The sequence below is a fragment of the Xenopus laevis genome, chromosome 6S (genome assembly GCF_017654675.1).
Source record: "Xenopus laevis strain J_2021 chromosome 6S, Xenopus_laevis_v10.1, whole genome shotgun sequence".
Taxonomy (NCBI): Eukaryota; Metazoa; Chordata; class Amphibia; order Anura; family Pipidae; genus Xenopus; species Xenopus laevis.
Window position 1 is genome coordinate 85,352,513 of NC_054382.1, and position 21,932 is coordinate 85,374,444.

General features: G+C 36.7%; 1 protein-coding gene across 7 annotated transcripts; it reads right to left on the minus strand.

Moving 5' to 3' along the window:
- Nucleotides 1-742: 742 nt before the first annotated feature.
- On the minus strand, nt 743-21,722 carry LOC108695218 (zinc finger protein 236-like). Of its 7 annotated transcripts, none has more exons than XR_005962283.1 (5): nt 21,636-21,722; nt 17,562-17,668; nt 13,034-13,173; nt 3,117-3,360; nt 747-1,308 (listed from the first exon to the last, which is right to left on the minus strand). XR_005962283.1 is itself a non-coding variant. In XM_041567774.1 (3 exons), the coding sequence occupies exons 1-3, from the start codon at nt 21,447-21,449 to the stop codon at nt 1,166-1,168; spliced, it is 462 nt and encodes a 153-aa protein (XP_041423708.1). In that variant the 3' UTR covers nt 743-1,165. The 7 variants fall into 7 exon arrangements, 2 of the variants coding, with proteins under 2 accessions (XP_041423708.1, XP_041423709.1); XR_005962282.1 differs by having other exon boundaries at nt 21,557-21,682; XR_005962284.1 differs by lacking the exon at nt 13,034-13,173 and having other exon boundaries at nt 743-1,308; nt 21,557-21,682.
- Nucleotides 21,723-21,932: the final 210 nt, after the last annotated feature.

The following is a 21,932-nucleotide window of genomic DNA, read 5'->3' on the forward strand; positions in this document are numbered from 1 at the left end:
TAGTGAAGATAAACTTGATTATTTCAGAAACGGTACAGAATTAATAATTGATTGTATTAAGAAACTTTCTTATTTCAGAGTGTTGATGCTTATATAAAATTGTCATTTTCGCGATTGTTCCTCTTTAAATTCTGAAAACGAATTTACATACAAATATATACCATTTTTTCATATGAATTGGTACCTGCGAGGTGATATTGAGAGTCATGGCATCAAGACCTCCAGAAAGCATGCTTTGTGTGTCAGACAGTGTTCTGATCATAGTCTATACAAATCTGCTTAAAGCAGACCTGTCACCTACACATAAAAAGCTGTATAACAAAATTCGTTTGCAAATTACACATGGAATCCAAGTTTTTTTCATTTAAGCATCAATACCTGTTATAAAGGCGTTTAAATATCTGAGCTGTTAATCATATAACCTGCCCTCCCTCTATGCCTGAGTCATAGAGGTGGGGCAGTCAGTTACTTTCACTTTCCATTCAGCACTTAATAGATGTCACTGCTCTCCCCACATTCCCCCTCCCTTCTCCCACTCTATAATTGTGTAGGGCACTGCTCATGGGCATTAGGTCCCCCATTGGGGTGCATACACAAGATGTTGGGGTGATACACAACTTGTCTTAATAACAGTGTCCACAAAATGGCTCCTGCCTGCGTGCTGTGATTGTGTAATTCCAAGACTGAAGGAAACCAACATAATAAAAAATTATTTGGAATAATTTCTTAGGGTGGCAGGTCCCCTTTAATGTGAATTTTACTTAAATATATAGTTTAGAAACAAAAAAATAGCTAGCAATAGATAAACTAAATTGACTGAGGTAGTTGTCAAAGTATTGACTTGTGACAGTATTTGATCATTGCTTAATGATAAAGTGGTCTCGAGTGCCTGATTTGTGATTGCTAGTGTGTTCAGTCTCAGATTCCCATTAAGATCATTGTTTCCTGAAGGTCAAAGCTGCATTATATCTAACAGAGTAGACATGGCATGTTACTGTAGAGTTGGTGCTATTTTATTTTTTATTATGCTATTTTGAGGAAAAAGAATGAAAGTGTTATTTCCTGTGGTGATCCAGTGGAGGTTGTGGGCGTGGAACCTGTAGCATGAGCCAGTACGTGGCCGACATTGGAATTATTAATGGTCAATGTGATCTCATGTTGTCCATTAGAAGAAGGCACCAAGCATTGGGAAGCCATCACCTGAGAAAGATCTTGGCCAGCTGAACAGGAAAAAAGGCACAATGCAAATAATTATCCAATTGTGACTTGTTATTCCTCCACAAAGCTGCTTCCATTTCGACTCAAGCACTGCAAAAAAAGAATTTCAACTGATGACTGGTGATTTCACGACTGTATGTTGTGAAAGGACTTGTAAAACACTTTTTAACTGCCCCTGTTTCTAAACAGATATTCCACAGCTGTTAGTGTGCAACCTCACAAAAAACAGAGCAGTATATAAATAGATAAATTGGGTACCGACATGTAAAACAATGTAGGTCAACATTTACAAATCAGAATAAAAAAAAAAACAACTTTATTGGCAAGGCAGAGACATACTTAGGAGGTTATTTATCAAAAAAAATACTACTCAGACCAAATCCACATGGACTTTCCTCCCATTTTAGCAATACATTTTCATGAAACTTTCTTGTGCGGGAAAAGACTCGATAAAATCATGAAAAAATCCAAATTGTACATTTTTCTGATTTCGACTAAAACTTCGACTTTCTTACATTTGATACCCAAAACCATGAGAGCTTCAGATTATTAAACAAAACCCAGCGCAGATCAGGGTATCTTCAAAATGTCAAAGGGACATCAGCCATTGACATCTACATGATCTCAGCAGGTCTGAGTTGGAGTAATTTTTTTATTCTGACTTTTAAAACCATCGGGGTTTAATAAATCTCGAAAAAATTGTTTTTCCCCTTCAAAAGTCAGAACCTGAAAAAAAAATCGGTCTTTAATAAATAACCCCCTAAGTATTAAAGTTTACAAAATTCCAAAAGCAGTACACTTTTTTATTTACATACTTATTACAATAATTACTGCATTCGCATGAATCAATGTATGTATACAATGTACAAATGTACAGAAATTGTAATGTACAAATATACAATAAATGGAGCTCCAGAAATATTTAGCATTTCTTTATTTTGCACTTATATAGGATTTCATCAGCCATTGTTTATTAGAATAAAACAAAAAAACTGCTACCACTCCTACCCTATATTCAGTGTGCATATGGAATTAGCACCTGGTCCTATAATAAAATGAGGCATTGAACAGCAGGACACATCAGCATAAAACAGTGCAGAGCTTTGGGCATCTTGCATACTGTAATGCTTGGAGTGTCTACTTACATTAGATCTAAGTAGTATGCATTGCTGATCATATATTTATCACTAAACACAATGTACATATACTATGTACCTTTACAGTGTTCTAGATATACTGGGTTCTTATAGAATGCTAGTGGGGGGCTCCTTACTGTTCCAGGTTTTTTCTGGGTTACATACTTTTGCACTGTAAGGGGCAGATTTATCAAGGGTCGAATTTTGAATTGAAAAACTTTGAAATTCTAATTCATAAAGACCAACCGAAAAATTATTAAAAAAATAAATCAAAGGGTTTTTTGGCTAAATAGGTCCATTTTAGAGTAAATAGGTTCGTTTTTGATAGCGCAAACAGCAATTAGGCAGGTTTTAGATGGCGAATGGTCGAAGTCAAATTTTTAAAGAGTCAGTACATGATCAATTTCAATATTCGAATTTTTTTCAAATTCAAATCAAATTTCGTATTCGAATAGTCGAAGTACACAAACATTAGCCGAAATTAGAAATTTTTTAATTCTAATTTTCCCTTCGACCTTTGATAAATCTGCCCCTAATTGTTCAGCTGCCCAGTCACTGACTTTTCACCAAATTTTCTTGCTAAATGAGCAACGTAATGGTTGCTCAAAATAAAAATGCATACTAAGCTGTTTACCTGTAACGATGCCCTAAACATTGTCACAAACTTTGGAAAGCAATTTCTCAGTTATGAACTAAAGCTTAAGTTTCACAATAAACTGTTGGAGTCAATCTTTGCGCTTTGAAGGAGTTTCAGTAACTTACGTGAACTGCTGGGGCTCAACACTGACTCCTGCTCAACCATAGGCCTTATTGTCAGACTGGAGGGCGAGGATGTTGCAGGCTGTAGAGACAGGCTTGCTATAGGCTGAATTACATCATTAGCTGGCATAGAGTTGTCACTGGTTTGCAGGCTGCTGCTTGGCTGGTCTGCATTGGGATCTCCAGGAATCTGCTGGGGCATTATACTGGTATGCTGAAGAGTTTGCTGTAAAAGGCTAGGATCAACCTAGCAGGTTCAATGAAAATTAAAGGAAAATATTTATAGAGAATTCTGTTATTATTGGTCTTAAATGAATAAATTATTACTTTACTTAGAGTTGAGTACAGGTATGGGACCTGTTATCCAGAATGCTCGGAAACTGGGTTTTTACGGATAATGGATCTTTCCGTAATTTGGGTCTTCATGCCTTAAGTCTACTAGAAATTCATTTAAACATTAAATAAACCCAATAGGCTGGTTTTGCTTCCAATAAGGATTGATTATATCTTAGTTGGGATCAAGTACAAGCTACTGTTTTATTATTACAGAGAAAAAGGAAATAATTTTTAAAAATATGGACTATTTGGATAAAATGGAGTCTATGGGAGACAGCCATTCCGTAATTCGGAGCTTTCTGGATATCGGGTTTCCAGATAAGGGATCCTATACCTGTAGTGTTATGTTGTTTATGCTTGTGGCATCATCGCCAGAAATCAGAACATTCCGTCCAACAAGGTTAGCAGCAAGCTGTAACTGAATTCCTTCCAGAGTGGCCAAGCTACCATCTTTCTTATTCAGCAAAACATGACATTCTGCCTCATTAACTCTACCATATATACAGTATTGCAGCTAATGCTGAATAGCCTGCACATAATCAAATAGTAAAATGTTAGAAATATTATATTTTTGGCTACATAACAAGAGCATGATATATTCCGAGCATAAACGCACATTAATAAGTAACATAACCATGTCGTTATTTGAAAATATGAAATATAACGAAAATACAAGTCTGTGTTTTTTTCTCAAAGAGTTATGGGGTTCTGGCCAGGTGTGCAAAAGGGTGTCTGAGCAATTTATTGGTAACTTAGTTTTGTAATAATGGAATTTACTAGGCAGCAAATTTCAAATGTCATGAGCATCTTGCTCTTATATATGTTTATCAAGGTACAGAATTTAACAGGAGTTTCTATGGAGCCAACCCTTTAGTTTCCCTTTAAAGGCTACTAGCAAAAGAAACCAGAAATTTCTTTCTTAACATTGTACAGCAACTCTACAGCAACTATAATCCAAACTTTAACAAACGTTAATTTATTTTTCATTTGCTATTTTTATTTTATTTTATCGGTGAATGAAGAGATCCCCCTATTGGCCCTTTCTATTCAAAACACTGCCATGTTTACATTCTACAGAGAGCACATTAAAGCTCTCACTCATAATTATCGGTAATAGCATTGCATGTTTATTTTGAGAGACTTGCGTTTGAGATGGAGATGTAATCAGATGTATTTGCTTGGTGAATTGCTAGCTAAATTATGTTTTGTAACCATCTTGGATTAACACATTGTATAGAGGTGAATGTTTTAGGAAAACATTTACAAATTGTCACTGCTAAACAAATATCATCTTCTAAGCTAATGTATTATTGATGTTAATAAAATACTTCTTAAAAGCTTCTCAAGATAACAATTTTCAGTTTATAAATTTGCATAATTTTAGTAAAGGCAGCAAAATTGTTACTTTTTGCAGCAGATGTGTGGTGGTAGGTTCACACACACACACATATATATATATATATATATACACACCCACACACACTATAGAATATACCTGTGGGACACTTTCTTACAGGTAATGATACACAGAAAATCAGACATATTCCTTAGGAATGAAAGTCATCAGGATACTCTTGACATTTCCTAAAACAGTTCAATTTGAGGAAAATGTTCCTCATTCCTGAGAACAGGTTTCATGTTTATGCATGTGATTATGATTGCAATCATTATTGTAGTGCTTCATGGACCTAATTTGGCAAATAGCTACCATTTGGGAGTTATTTATCTCAATATTTTCTGCTACAAACTCTGCTCTGGTTTTTCTGCTTATTTATTATTACATTTACCCGAAAATTCTTTGCAGGAAAAAATCTGGTTTTCACGATTTATTCGGATTTTTTATCCGATTTTCAAGATTTTTCCGGATTTTTCAGTTGAAAACTGAACGAAACCCAGCGCACATCAAAAAATCATAGGGACTTCTACCATTGACTTATATGCAACCTCAACAGGTCTGAGATGCTGGATTTTCTGATTCAGTCTTTTCCATCCTTTCATGTTCATGATTTTTTAAAAGTCCGATTTTATATAAAAAATAAAATCACGGAGTTTAGTAAATAACCCCCTTAGTGTATTTAGGGAGTCAATGGTTGGTGAATCGGATACAGAATCAACATGAACGTCTGAGTAGTGGTCTGAACATTGACCAGTCAATCAAATATCACTAAAATCCGCTCTGTCTGGCCAGCTTTAATATAAATACACAATAATAAATGGAATATCAATGGCTTGTTTTACCAATATTTTAATGAGATTATTTTGAACTCTAACACCTAACCCCTTTTAATGCAGTCATGTATGAAAGACCCATATTGCAAAGCTGAATAGCAATCAATTTAGGTGGCTGTTACCTGGTTACTTAGAAACAAGTAAATTCTGCAGGATGTTATCTAAATACCATTAAACCGGGCAGCATATGAATTTCATATGTACTTGGTATAAAAGCAAGGAGGTGGCAATGCAAAAGAAGGGTAAGGTTTCTTCAGCTCAGTCAAGTGAAATTTGTCATCCATTTAAAGACTATCCCTTTAAAACTAGATACTAATAACACACAAAGCTGGACACTGAAATATTCAGGGGCCTATTTATCATGTTGCATAAAACAATGGAGAAAAACATCACTGGTGGTGTTGCCCATAGTATTCAGCAAATGTACTGACAGATGCATACAGCTTAAGAATTAAATGGGAATATTTAAGTGAGCAAGTGCCTGCATCAAGGTTATTTTAAAACAATTATGATTTCTTAATGCTAAGACACACAAACCCCCACTTGCAATAAAATGAACTAAGTTTGCCCAAGTGCTGTAACCCATGGTAACCAATATAGTATTTGCTTTTAAACTGGTGACCAGTAATTGATACTTGCTGATTGGTTGCTATTGGTTACTGCAGAGGCACATTTATCAAGCACCGAATTTCTAATTCATTTGAGTTTTTTAAAACTCCCATAAACTCAAAAAAAACTCGAAATTAAAAAAACTAAAATGTCAAGAAGGCTGCAAACATCACTAAATTGATCCCTGGACCTCTATGATTGACAGCAATTTGTCAGGTTTAAGGTGGTGATAAGTCAAATTTGAGTTCGTAAATGGCCAGAGTATAAATATCCAAATTCTAATTAAAACTTGAATTGAGATTGGATAATTCACAATTTGAATTTGAGAGTTTTGACCCAAAAAAAAAATTGAAAATTCGAATTTGAATTTTCACTTCGACCCTTAATAAATCTGCCCCTTACTGTCTTTGTTACATAGCCCCAAAAGTGTTAAATCACATTTCTGGATTACCATAGATCTTCTCAAACTTACTGTAATGGAAAGTGCCTGAAGTAGCTCTCTGGAGGTGACTGACACCTAAAACACTCTCTAACACAATAAAAATAGATAAAAGAAAATATTGTTTGTAAACCTGATTAAATCATTTGGCTTTTTAAAGCTTTTTGGACAGTAAGCACCTTTAGATAGAGCCTTTAAAAAAACAGCTAAAATAAATAGAAAATATTTGTTTAAAAGATATAGTGCTAATACTGATAATATAGAGACCAATATTGATACTATAAAGAACCCAAAGAAAACAAAGAAAGATGAGTCTGAAACTTGATCATGTATACTAACATACAGCCCACAATTTAATCAAATAAGGAATATTATTAAGAAGAATCTAGTTATTTTAGAAACTGGACATTAAAGCAAATCCTTAAAAAAGGGCATAAATATATTCCTAGGAGAACAGAAACATTAGGTAATAAACGAACACCCAGTTTTATTGGATTTAAAGAACAACACAGTACTTGGCTACAAACGAAAGGTTGCTTTAAGTGCGGTGCAAGTAGATGCATCACTTAATTCTTCCACTACAAATAAGACATACAAAATACAACATTACATTAATTGTAATACGAGAAACATGATTTATTTATTAACATATTAACATGCAATAAATGCCAGAAACAATATGTAGGTCAAACCAGTCGGAAATTGAAAGATAGAATTAGGGAACATATACTTAACATTACAAAAGAAAATTGTGTAACTCCTGGATTTACCGCAATTCGTTCGATCGAACAATTAAATCCTTCGAATCGTTCGATTCAAACGATTTTAATCCATCGATCGAACGATTTTTCTTCGACCAAAAAATACTTAGAAAGCCTATGGGGACCTTTCCCATAGGCTAACATTGACTTCGGTAGGTTTTAGGTGGCGAACTAGGGGGTCGAAGTTTTTTTTTAAAGAGACAGTACTTCTACTATCGAATAGTCGAACGATTTTTAGTTTGAATCGTTCAATTCAAAGTCGAAGTCGTAGTCGAAGGTCAAAGTAGCCCATTCGATGGTCGAAGTAGCCAAAAAAATCATTCGAAGTTTTTTATTCTATTCCTTCACTCGGGCTCTCGAGCTAAGTAAATGGGCCCCTAATAATCACAGGTTAAGAAATAAATGGGGAACAGCCCGGGAAGCACAGGGATTGCTAGTGGCAGTCAAGTAGATTAAAATACAGCTTAATTGTTCTGTCACTGATGCAGGAGAGGTAAAACAGTTTAATATGAACAGTTCTGTTGGATTTTGTTTATTCGTTGTATTCATTGTATGTAGGAGACGTCACTTTTTTAAACTCAAATGTCAAAGTGTTCTGGGTACATTATAGAACACCTAATTACTGCACTCTGTTTCCTTGCAGTTCTAAAGTTCTAAACTACAGAAAATAAGATACTTAAACCCTATTCTGTTTTCAAATAGGCCCCTGTTGCGAACGTGAACTTTAAAACATTAAAAAAATATTTTAAGAAATCTGTTCTAAGCAGAAATTCGCCAGTTAATATTTTTGCTGGCACTAGGGTGACCTCTAGTGGTCTACAGCATAGATAAAATTCATTACAGCAAGCACTGTCAGCATAGCAATAGCATAGAATAGGATAGGCTGACAGTCAAAACTGTTCACATGAATGAATACCTGTAGCATCCAGATCAAACAGCAAGGAAGAAGAAAGCATGATTGATATAACAGCTACCACTCCTGATTTCTTTTGTTGCTTAGTCACTATATGAACTTACAGAAAGCTGGGGCCACTTGCATTTCCAGATGATGGCATAATGTTCCATTCTATTCATTCCTATGGATTTTTGGAAGCATATATTATAAAATGGTGAGTTACAATTTTCACCCATTGATAAATATCCTTCTAAAAAATCCCATGGGAATGAATATTTTAAGATTTCTTAAAATCTGAATTTGCATTTTGATAAATCGGCCCCTAAATATTCAACGTTCTTCAAAGCAAAATTTATTCTTCTAAAATATCGACTTATGGGGGGGTATTTATTAAAACTAATTTTTTTCTCATTTTTATAAAAAAAATTAGACCAAACTCCCAACCATGAATGTCCTTAATTTGTTGCTTGAAAACCACAACTTTTTCGGACTGTAGCACAAAATCCATAATCAAAATGCCGAAGCCCTCGAAGACAACATCTCCCAATTGTAAAAGGGACATCTGCCATTGACTTAGACACAGAGCCGGAACTTGGGGTCGGCAGAGTAGGCACGTGCCTAGGGCGCAAAGCTGGGGGGGGGCGCCAGGCACGTACGTCCTCTGTCACCTACCCCAAGTCTGGTTCCCTTATCTGCCCAACTCGATGCTTTTTCTACCTTGTTTGCGCTCCAATTCCAACTCCAATTAGACAGGCTTAAGCTGGAGTACTTTTGGATTCAGATTTGTCTCAGTTTTGTCGCATAAAAAATCCAGAAAAAAGTTGCACTTTTTTTTCCGCAACTTTTTTTTTGCAGATTTTTGGGGACCAAAAGCCTGACCAGAAAAATCCAACCTTTAATACATGTGCCCCATGATGTGGAGGTGTGATATGCATTCGATTTCACACCTGGAGTGAGATATTCAATCCACAACATGGCAGGACCTCACTAATAGAAAACATGTAAGCCTGTAGTACATATGTCAGAACTGCTTATTGCGCAACTTATTTATGTCATCCATTTGTAGCATTATGCAAGGCTGCATAATTTCTATATGACACACCTTCCACTTTTTGCATCATAACATAGATAATAAAGGTTTTCTGGCAAGACCAACCAAATATCAATCTGTATCAATTGACTTTGAACTGAGCCAAAAAACCTGGGCGGTTGCTCCGCCTGTGTCTTTTAGACAGGCGAAGAGAAGCGGATCTAATCTCTTCTGCAGCTCTGTGTACCTACACTGACAAGTACAGCTTCTGCCTGAGTGCAGGTACAAAGAAGAAACAGAGCACAGATCTGCCCCAAAACTGTGAAATCAGGCATTTTCAGGCTGATCTCCACTCCATGTACTGTATCTGCACTGAGGCAGAAACTGTACTTGCCAGTGCAGATATACAAAGCTGGGGAAGAGTGAAAGGGAATCATTTTTATATAGAGCTTTTCTCCCATGGGACACAAAGAGCTTTTACAGCAAGCAAGGCAGCCATTATAGGCGCATACAAGTAGCAGGGACACCAGGAGATTAAGTGACTTGATCAGGTTCACAAGAAGTTGGCAAACACTGATCACTTAACCTCTAAGGCCAGATGATCACTTAACCTCAAGGCCAGCTCCTCCTCCTGACCTGGAAAAGAAAGATAAGCAGATCTGCTTCTCTCTGCCTGCCTACAATACGCAGATAACTGCAAGGGTTTGTTAAAATAAGGCACATGCTGTAGGATTTATATTGTATTATATTGCAAATTTTGTTTTATATTACTTTCTGCATTGTTTTTGATCACTTGTGTTTGTCTGTGAACATTTTGTGTGCAATATTCTATTTTGGGGTCTCTACAAGCCACATACTTTTGTAATCCTATGCATTTTGAGTAACAAACTCTTCAGAAGACTCCAGGCATTAAAAGAAAAACTATACCCCTAACAGATAGTTTACGTCATATTATATGTCATATTAAAGAACCTTACCAAACTGGAATATATATTTAAGTAAATATTGCCCTTTAACATTTTTAGAGCCCCCATTTTATGATATTCTATGTGCTGCCTCAGAGATCACCTGACCAGAAATAATACAGTTATAACAGGTAAAAGTGTGGAAGCAAAAGACAGACCTTTGTCCATAATTGTCTCATGTCACCTAACATGTATGGTTTGTTTGTGTGCATAGGGTCCCAGGGGGCAGCCCTTAGTCTTAAAATGGCAATTTTCTATTTAGCATTACCCAAGGGAACATACTACTAAAAAGTATATCATTATGAAAAAGTTTTATTTACATGAAGCAGGGTTTTTTATATGAGCTGTTTTCTATATATATTTTTTATAGAGTTCTACATTGGCCGGTATAGTTTTCCTTTAAGTTTGACCATTCTAGATAAGGGAATGTGGGACATATGCTACAAATGAAAGATATGAGGTAATTTCCATTTTGGATATTAGGCATCAAACTGACCCCAGGCATTCATATTTATGATGTTTTCCCCTTGGTACATAATGACTCATGGGCGATTAGATGATGTACAAAGTATGTTTTGAGGTGATTTTTCAGAATTTCCAAAAATTCTCAGTTTGCAGTAGAAAGCCATATATACTCTTTTTGAATTTGTAAGAATGTATATGTTACAAAAATACATGGTTTCCTGTGGTAAACTTCATGTTAGTGGAAGTTTTGGCCTTGAACTACTCAACTAATCTTGAAGTGTGTTTTCTTATGCTCTTTGAGTTGTGGTGTAGACTCAACTTGTTTTCTTGCATGACTTGCAACTGTAGGTTTTGCTTCCTGACAGCTCTTGCCTGTGCTCTTTGATATGAAGGGATAAATGATTTGGCAGGGTGAATTCATCCCCACATTCCAAACAGATAAGAGTCTCAAAGCTATGCTATTCTTGTGCATGCAACAGCTACAGTCACATGATCAGCAACTAGTCACCCAGCGAAAAACCCATACATTATAGTGTGTTGCTGTTTTGTAATATATTATTTTGTAGTACAGGTATAGGATCTACAGTATTATCTGGAATTCTTAGGACCTAACATTAATAAGCCAAGTTATTCACATTAATAAACCAAGTTACCTTATTTAACAGTATATTTTTATTTATAAATATTGACAGGATATGTTACATTGCTGTTTCTGTAGGGTAAAATATAGTCCACAGACTTAAACATTGTATCAGTGGCCAAATTCCCAGGAAAATGGCATAATGTTTGAATGAAACACCTCTATAAAGAGTAAGGATGTTTGCTTAGTAAGCAAAAAACAAAAATGTACATAACACACTGTCGGGGAACATAATTAAAGTCTTAAAGAGCAAAAAAATTGGCACCAATAAGACCAAAAATCCACATCTCGCAATGCAATATTGTTCCTTAAACTGTTATTACATTGCGGATTTTAATTGCACATTGCGAATTTTAATTGCACACTATTAAGAAGTGCTTGAAGGTATAGTAATCTTTTGGAGCAAACATAACGACTTTTTCAGTAAGAAGTTTTATTACATTGACTGCGCATTGGTGCAAACTATAAAAGTCGGAAGTGGTCACTAAACAGTTTCCAGGTTCGCGAAAGCTATATTAAATTCGCACAAAGCAAAATTTGTTCGTGGACAAGCATAACTTTTCGCATTACTTTTGCGAATAGTTTTTCTGTTAGTGACTTTTAATACATTCCCCCATTTATGCTTTAAATTTGCATCCCCTGTACTGATAATGCCCAGGGTCATTTTTATGCACCCCACAACCATGTGGTATACTGGATAATCAGGCCAAAGCATGGAAACATTGGCACAGCAATTGGTTTACTGTCTAATGGGCTACATAGTAGTAGTCATCTATGCATGCATGCCTCTATATATACAGGGCCACCAGCAGGGGTACTGAAGTAAGGGGGCCCATGACAGAGGGTATTGCAAAAGAAGTAAAAGTGCAATCACAACAGCTTGATCAGCAACCCAAACTATTTCTGCTAGCCTTAATACAAAAAAAACTTCTGCCAGCCTTAATACAAAAAAAGTTATTATATTATTGTATTATACCAGGCCAGAGGTTCAGCAGCCCTTTAACAGTAATGACATATGCCTTCAAAGCTCTGCACATCAGATCCCCATTTTGTATCTTGTTAGGCCATCTTCTGAGTGTCGGTGATACCATACATGCTCAGTGTGCTTTAGGCTGCTGTTGAGAAGCTAAAGGTTAAAGGATTGTCAGAAATCATCAAGGAGAAAATTAGGTTACAGCTGTCATAGAAACTGATGCTACAAGGCTGATGGTTATGCAATTGTGATGCAGAATGCACTGGTTTATATGTTGTGAAACTAAATTAATCATTAATCATTCAGCCTTAGAAGGTAATATTTATTATGTATATACAGTATATTGACAGTAGGGTCATCCACATAATGTGTTGCTTTATGAAGTGTCAGGTTAAACTCAATATTAAAGGACATTGGGCACTGGCCACATCGATGAGGCTGTGTGGCAATAAACAAACATATTTACGGTTAAGCAGAGTCCATAAACAAGATCAATAGCCTATAGCATTCATAATGTAAATTATGCCTTCCTAGGTCTAGGACTAGATTTACTAGTCATAATTTTTAGACATGTATACCTTATGATTTCACTTATGGTTCTGCATGTGTCGCTGGTACTGAGTTCCTTTAGGAAGGGAGAGCAAACAGATATCACGCTTGTGGGTTGGACCATGATAGGCATAAATATTATTCTCACTGTTTGCCGTTAAAACTCCATCTGCAAAGAATGGGAAGACATCCAGTCATTTGTAGGTGTACGATATACAAAATTGTTTTGTTATATTGTTTTTTGCTTGTGTAATTTAATTTATGTGATAACTTTATTATTATTTTTCATTTACCTTTAACAGCCTTTGCAAGGTGTTGCAGGCTCAGCTTAATTTTGTCCCATTTGCCATTGTCTCTAAGGATGGTTGACCACACTTTTTATCAACTCCCACAATATTTGTATTGCGTTTTACATGACAAGGAAAATGTCATTCACTGGGGGTGCTCTGTTACTGTTAAACACCGCCATTGAATACAATTGCTAACCCTTGAAATTTACTGCACATACCTAACAGATTGTAATCCCCCAGTGAATTACAATCCTTGTCCTTTAATGCCCTACTATGAAGAAAGAACAAGCAGGGCCTAACAGTCCAGGGGGTGTGGTGCTGACATCAGTGCAGGAATGGTCAAGTGCTATAAACCATACTGTTTACAGCACAGGCAATAGCCACAGTTGTTATACATAGTGTACAGAAAGATACAATAAAGTTAAAGGGATACTGTAATGGGAAAAAATGTTTTTGTTTTTTTTTCAAAATGCTTCAGTTAATAGTGCTGCAGAATTCTACACTGAAATCTGTTTCTCAAAAGAGCAAACATATGTTTTTATTTTTAATTTTGAAATCTGACTTGGGGCTAGACATATTGCCAGTTTCCCAGCTGCCCCCAGTCATGTGACTTGTGCTCTGATAAAAAACAGTCACTCTTTACTGCTGTATAGCAGCCTAACAACAGAACAATGGAAAGGTAACCAGATAGCAGCTCCCTAAAACAAGATAACAGCTGCCTGGTAGATGTAAGAACAACACTCAATAGTAAAAACCCATGTCTGACTGAGACACATTCAGTTACATTGAGAAGGAAAAACAGCAGCCTGCAAGAAAGCAGTTCCATCCTAAAGTGCTGGTTCTTCCTGAAAGCACACGACCAGGAAAAATCACCTTAGATGGCTGCCTACACAACAATATTACAACTAAATAAATAAACGTGCTAGTCCAGGAATGTAGAGTGAAATATTTGCAGTGTAAACAGTGTAATTTAGAAATAAAATCTACATCAGAAAAATCATGACAGAATCCCTTTAAGTCAGCATTATATCATGCACAATTCTGAACCAATATTTAAGAGCTAACTGTTGTTTACTTGTTGTTTTAGAACCTAAATTTTCCTTGATGATATTTGCTGAAAAGGATTGTAATCTCTTTGGGAAAAGGACCTCATTTCAACTGTATTTCTAGCACTTATGTATCTATTCTATCTCTTGCATACCACACATACAAACATACTGGTGTCAATATGTAAGGATGGACTTTATTCTCTTGTATTAAAGTAATTGATATAGTACTTTTAAACATTACGTTCATATAGTACTTTTAAACATTATGATATATGATTTGCTACACATAGAAGCTGAAGATGAAAAAAAACACACACATCAAAGTTTAGCCTCTTTCTCAAATAATTTAGAATTAAAAAAATAAACCCTATCTATAGCTTTCTCTAATTTGCCTCAAAAAAGTTCCAGCCTGGCTTCATAACAGCAATAAAACCAGTCCCTGGGCCAACAATGTACTATTATATTATTATTATCAGCTGCAATGTTATATATGGACCACAACTTTCTGTCGACTGTCCTTTTTTTATCTTAGAACTTAAGAAGGCTGATGCTTGAGCAAGTTAACCATTACCAATAATGCAGCAAAATGAACTACAAGCATGATGGCACCACCAAGGTTTTGAGTTTAATTTCTGTCAGGACACTATTTGCATGCATTCCCATATTTGAAATTTTTTTTTATCACACACCAAAACATATTTTTAGGGGAAAAAATAAGTTCTATTTACCACATAAAAATCATGGATACCGTATCTCTACAATTTCACAATAATTAAGTCCTCTGACCTGTTAAACCGGAGTTAGCCAATATTAGAAACAATAGTCTGTTTTTTTATAAAGTCTCATTCTTGCAAGAGCTTTAAAAAAATGCTCAGATATGATTTTGGCTCAACAAAATATCCAGTGTTGAATTAGAGCGCAATACTGCAAATATGCATTCAGTTAAAGCTTTACATAAAATGCAGTTTACTTTAGGTCAGACAGTTGAGCTGTTTGGGTAGCTAGCCTAACAGACTAAACAATGAACAATACTGATCAATTCCAATATAAGAGGCTTAAGCTGAATCTAAATAACTCAACCCACAATCCTGTCCAGTATTAAGCTGGCTATAGACGCAAAGATCCAATCGTACGAAACGGGGATTCGTGCCATTTTCAAACCGTGTATGGAGAGTCCCGTCATTTTGCGTCCCGCGGAGATCGGACGTTTGGTCGATCAGACAGGTTCAAAGATTTCTGTCAGCTGCCGATAATTTCTCTGCATGTATTGCCGATCATACGACGGTCACCAGCTTTGTCGGCCATAACTTTCGTATAATTGCTGTCAGGGTCAGAACATTGGCTGATCTGTTCTTCAACTACTTTATTTGATCTGAATGGTTAGTGGCAGGTCGGGAGATGGGGAAGTCCAATCGTTCGAGGATTCAAACGATCGGATCTTTGCATCTATGGCCAGCTTTAATCAACCGAGCCCTCTGACCAAAGTTGCAATATGCTAAAACTTTAGCTCAAATGTCTGAGGCTAACAAAACCTCATGTGGTTTTGATTTTCTAAGAAACTATGGCCAGCAATGTGTGCATCATTTGTTGTGTAAAGCAATGTTTGGATCTTGATAGATCTCATCAGTGCAAAATATTGGAACATAGCTTCTGAGTAGGTAGGACTTGGAGAGTAGTGAAGCAGAGAAACCAACATGGTTAGGGTGAGGGGGGCTAAAAGAACTCAAAAAGCCCATCACAATGCTAGACATGCAGTGTAAAGTCTTCTGAAAACAGAAGAACTTTTTGGCTCCTTTTAGTCTGTATCGCAGGTTGGTTTTTTCTGCTTTGCTGCTCTACTACCTACTCGGAAGCCAGGTTCCAATATCTCGCACTGAAGAAATCTAAAAGATCGAAATGGGCTGTATCTGTGCTATAAAACCAGCTAGATGCATAATTGGCCACAAGGACAAAGGAGTGATTTGCAGGTCTCCACCCATAATGTTTTATGTGAGAATTAAAATCTCACTTTTTGGTATTTAGGCAGTTCTATGTATGTAGCATGAGGCATGTAAATACCTTCATTTCTTTGCATTGTGATGGCTTTTTAGCCTACCTCCCCTAACCAGGTTTGTTTCCCTGCTTCAAATAATTTGTTGTAAGACCATAAAGTTCAGAAACGCCTGCTTTAATTGAGTGTTATACTTTACTTGAATATATTTACTATTTTTCCCCAAAAACAATTATTTAAACTATCAAGTCTTAAAAAACCTATACAATCAACAATACAAACAAAACAATAACACAATATTTATATTTATCCTTGTTCTAATTGTACAAGTATCATTCTGTATATCATACATTATTAAAAAGAACATTCACAAAAATTCAGATTTTGGTCTCCTGGACAAAGAAAATTAAATTGTTTGCTACTTTTTTTTTTTGTCTTTCTTGAGGATTAAAGGGTCCAAATGTCTGCTTTCCATTAGAAGTGTGTAATATGGCTTCCCTTAACTAAAATACCAGGCTGATGTTGGAGCCTTCCTTCACATCTGTTAAAGCTAACAATATCATCTGGATAGCTTCTTTTTTAGACCTGACAGAAAATATAAATGTCGGACAACAACAGGGATACTTTACTTCAGTATCCTTCATATATATTTCTGTGTAAGTTTTTAAAATTGAAATGAAAAACTACACACATTTCTTTAGCATTTTAGCAGGTATAAACAACTGAAAACAAAGCTGGTGAAACTTAACCCTGCTTTAACAGAAGACAGTGTATTGTCTTGCTAACAAATAGATGCAGGGCAATCATGGAGTAAGTAGCAGGCAGTCATTAGGGAGCCACAGGCATTAAATAAATGGTTTCTACCCTGCGGCATATGGACTTTTATTCCCTGTGACTGAATGACAAGAGTAGTTATATACTGAGAAGAGTGGTGATTGCTGTTAAATTTGAAAAGATGAATAGATAACAATTTGCATATCTTTTCTAGTGGAAATATTTGTAAAACACTTGATTCATGTATTTGCGACAGTATTACTGTACAAAATCCTAGTAGCCATCGTGATGCCATAATTGCTTGACTTCCCGTAAACCTTTAAAGTGATAGTGACAGGCTCTAGGGTTTTACAGAAACTTGTCAGTACTACTTTAAAAAAAACCTTCCTGTAGCTCTTATTTTTTTAAAATAAGCCCTTGCATATCCCAACCCCCTCCTCCATTCATTACTTACCAGTGTCAGTCTCAAACATGCCTTCTAGCTGCTGCATCCGTGACGTCTGGTTTTGGGGTGGAATAAAAACCTGGAGGCACTGTCCAGCAATGGTAAGCAACTGGGTTCTGGGAAGTGGAATGATTTTTAAAAAGGATGTAAAGCATTTGGAAGGTTTTATGTGATATTATTCCTGTAAAATCAGGAATATGTCAGTAACTCTAAAAGGCGACCGTCATGCTAAAAATCCACCAAACTGCAGTGAATGTTCAATGTCTAGATAACAGACAGAGATGGCACTTACTGTTATTCTTATATTTATTCTTACAAGTTGTTGAGTTCATAGTAATGTGTTTCTTTTTCTTGCTAAAAAATTTACATAACAGAATAATAATAATGAGTAATTGGTTGCACCAGGGACAAATGTTAGCTTGATGTATGTGTAAAGTAAGTTAGTTCACAAACTCATTGTATGAATTATTGCTTTGTTATGCCCATTTGGCAAACTGATGGTATATTGAGGGTGTGCACTAACAGAACATTTAGGGGCAGATTTATCAAAGGTCGAATAGTAAACAGTCCTAATATGAATATTCAACACCTAAAATCTGCCAAGTTCATGTACAAGAGGTCTGTTGAGCCATTTGGAGATGTTAATAGCTTTCATGACATTCAAGTTTTTTTTCGGGAGAAAAACATTATTCGTACGAATCAAATACGAATTGACTACGATTTGAATTTGCGGGTCGGAACTATTTGATCAAATATTTTCAATATTCAAATTTTTTCTTAACCTCCCAGTCTAATTGTGAGTATATTCAAATTAAAAAAAATTTGCATGAATTCGAAATTCAACCTTTGATAAATGGGCTTTTAACTGTCTCAAATTCTAAAATAAAAAATGTGTAAAGTTATTAGCTATGCCTGCAGCTGTATTAAAATTACTTCATTTTGATAAGCAATCCATCCCTGGCAACTATAATTTTTCAAATATAATAAATGAGATCAATGGCTATAAAGGATAAGGCCAAAGAATATTGCAAGCAGATTCTTCTGGCCCACACATTGACATCTATTTCCCATCCCCTAGTTATTTAAAGGTGAAGAAAAGATTATGCCCAGAGGAGTTCACGGGCACCATCTTCAGCCACTACGATAATCTTCGGAATGAGACCGGCGCTATTTTCGTGAGTTTCAGCGCATGCGCAGTTGTTACGACATGGAAAATTGTTCCAACTGCGCATGCACCGATACACCGGTCTCCTTCCGAAGATTACCGAAGAGAAGAAGATGGCTGCTGTGAACTCTGCTGGACAGAATCTGCACGGAGGGGTAAGTAACGAGTTAGGGGCATTTGCCCGGGGTAGAAGCTAGGCTGGGGGGGAGGTGCTGTTTGAAAATCATAACTTCTTTGAAAACCATATGATGTTTTAGGTCACATTCAAATAAAAATATAGGGTTCACAAACTTTTATACACCAGTATATGTTGTTAAAAAAGTCTGTACCATTGGAATACTACTATCTGCAATATTTTTGAGCCAATAAGTTGACCAGATACTGAACTATAATTTCTCCAGTGCATTCTAAAAAAGACCCCATTAAAAATCAGTCCTGTATCATAAGCTTCTAATGCAGATGTAAACTCACTTTCAGCTCATGCTTAAATGCTTTCTGACATCCCAACTAGGGTTGCCAACTTTTTGGTTTTGACTCGAACTGTTTGGTTTTTCTTAGGGCCTATTCAGGGCTAAACTATTTGTTTGGTTTTTGGCCTTGTGAAACCCGAATAATAATTTGGCCAATAAATGATACACATTTAAACATTGTGATACTCACTGTGATTTTTATATATCAATATGGCAAAGTTTTTTTTATTATTGCAGAAAGAAAAAGCAAATCACTCAAAAATTAACTGGCATTGCCGTATTTAAGAACTTTTGGATAACTTTTTTTTGTATAATAGATCCCATAGTTTTAATTAAAGCATTGGGCTTACTTATCAGGCACAATATAGACAGAACTATGGTTGCCACCTGTCCAGATAACCGACCAACCCTGTTTTTTCAAAGGACTGCCGTTCAAAATTTTCTGTCTGGTTTAAAATATTGAGAAAACTGGACAGAAATCCATCGTACTTCATCTCAATGATGTAATAACCCCAGCACCATATCCTCTCAACATCATTATGCCTGCCCCTGACATCATTATGCACACCTCCAGCATCACTGCCCCACCTCCGATGCTATCAGTCCCACCCTATTTTTTCGGGTTAAGCAATTGGAAATGGTGGCAAAACTAGTTGCATCTCCAATGCATAAGCAGATTCAAGCTGATTTCAGCTAGGCATATTCTTTTTATTTTCCCATACTCCATAACAATTATCAGTAAATACTTGTTCCCCATGATGCATTTTGTCATTATGCTTGCATAATGAAGCTGGGCTCATTAATGACAAGATACCATGCTACAGGTAATGACAATGACACAGTCTTGTGTGGTTTTTTTTTATCACCACCAATGTATTATTTTAATAATCTATAGGTCCCTGTCATGTTTTTTTTAAAAAAATATTCTCTGGGCCCCCAATTTTTTTTTAACTTGTAAGGGGGGCCCTGGCACCAATGTTTTTTTTTTCAACTTGCAGGGGGGTCCTGACCACCAATTTTAAAAAGAAAACTTTTATTGGGGGTCCTGGCACCACAGTTTTTTTTAACTTATAAGGGGGCCCTGACCATCAATAGCTTTTTATAACTTGTGTGTGGGGGGGTTACCTTTTTTAGCGCTGATGTCTGTGTGGTCTGGAGTGGGTGGGATCTGGGATGGGGCTTGTGAGCCAGGGTGGGCGGGGCCCCCAAAAGTTTTGTTGTATGGGGCCCCGTGATTTCTAATGGCGGCCCTGACCACACTACTCCAAACTGACAGACATAGCAATGTCCTGACACAGAGCAGATATATGCAGAACTATGCATTCTCATACTAATATGCACACAGAGCATCTGCACATAGGCCAAGGCTAAAGCTGGCCATAGATGTTGAGATTTTTAAAAGATCCGATCATCATCGCGAGACCATGATTATCTCGGAACGATCTTACGAATTGTCCATCAACTAAAAAGACCAATTTGCCAGGAAAACAAAGGGGAGCTGCCTGCTTGGCCCTGCAAACATAGATAGATTGCACTGGGACCAACAAAGATTTTTTAACCTGGCCGATCAATTTCCTGACAGATGTCTGCCGAAAAATCGTAAGATGTACGATCGTTAGAATCCCACTAACCACACGATCAATTCGACTTCGCTAAAATCGGTCTTTCGGAAAGAGAAATCGTTGCATCTATGGGGACCTTAAGTCTGTCAGTGCAGAGGAACAGCTTGGCCTCATACAAAGGTCACTTTAGTGACTTAAACCACTGCTTATAGTGCCAAACTGTTATAGCACTTTCCTATCCTAGCAATCTTACGCTTATAACAGCAGTTACACAACTAACAAAAGAAACTGAGGCTAGTACAGTCTACAGTAATAAGGGTCATTCTTACATCAACTACCCCTTAAACCAGGGATTACCCATTCAGAACAAATGCTGGTCTCCCAGGCTATTTAGGGGTAGTCTCCACAGTCCTTTCCTCTGAAAACTTCTTACTGCAATATAAAGGCAGGCTCAATACCATTTCTATTTAACTTTAATATATCCACTGCAAGGAACAATATTACCAATACAGAGTTATAGCCAGACGCAACTCAGCATTGCAATACGTGGCCATTTACTAAACTACAACTCCCAGAATGCCTTTCCAATCAACACAATAGCGCTGTGTATGTTAGCACTTCACACCTGTACTCCACAAGCTAACATTCTCTCACTCTCTTCTTTTTGTAGTTCCGGTGCTGCGCCTTCCACCCATATCATTCCGCACTCTCACTACACTGGGACTATATGAATTACCACACGAAAACATAACCTAAAGTACATCGTGATGTCGCACCGCCGCTCCCACAAAACGTAACAATGATTACTTTTTGACCTGGCTCAGGTCCTCCCCGTGTTTTAGGGGGTCGACCCCGCGGCATTGAAACTCGGATTATTTTTTCTTACGGGTTAAATCTCCTTCCTCTAGTTTTTAGCAGCGGCGGAAGCAGCAGGCAGAGGGGAAGAAAGGGACGCGTCCGCGGCGGAGGGAGCGATGTGGGTGCGAATGTTTGAATTACGTCACTAGTAGGGTTGAAAGCTAATTCTTCAGAGAGCCTGCAGACGATTTGAAATGAGAATTGGCGACGGGGACACCTCTTTGGAGCCGTGTAACAGAAAGCACGGGGGAATTAATTATCGAAAACAACTGGACGCTACCGAATTGTTATGATTTTTGTGTGAGGGCATGTACTCTGATCCGCC

Bases quoted from the DNA above. Each gene is read 5' to 3' on its own strand.
- LOC108695218 (XM_041567774.1), bottom strand. From the start codon at position 21,449: ATGATATGGGTGGAAGGCGCAGCACCGGAACTACAAAAAGAAGAGAGT. The intron at 3,361-21,374 runs GTGTGAAGTGCT...TGAACCTGCTAG, and splicing joins TGTTAGCTTGTGGAGTACAG to GTTGATCCTAGCCTTTTACA. The intron at 1,309-3,116 runs GTAAGTTACTGA...CTTTTTTTGCAG, and splicing joins GTTGAGCCCCAGCAGTTCAC to TGCTTGAGTCGAAATGGAAG.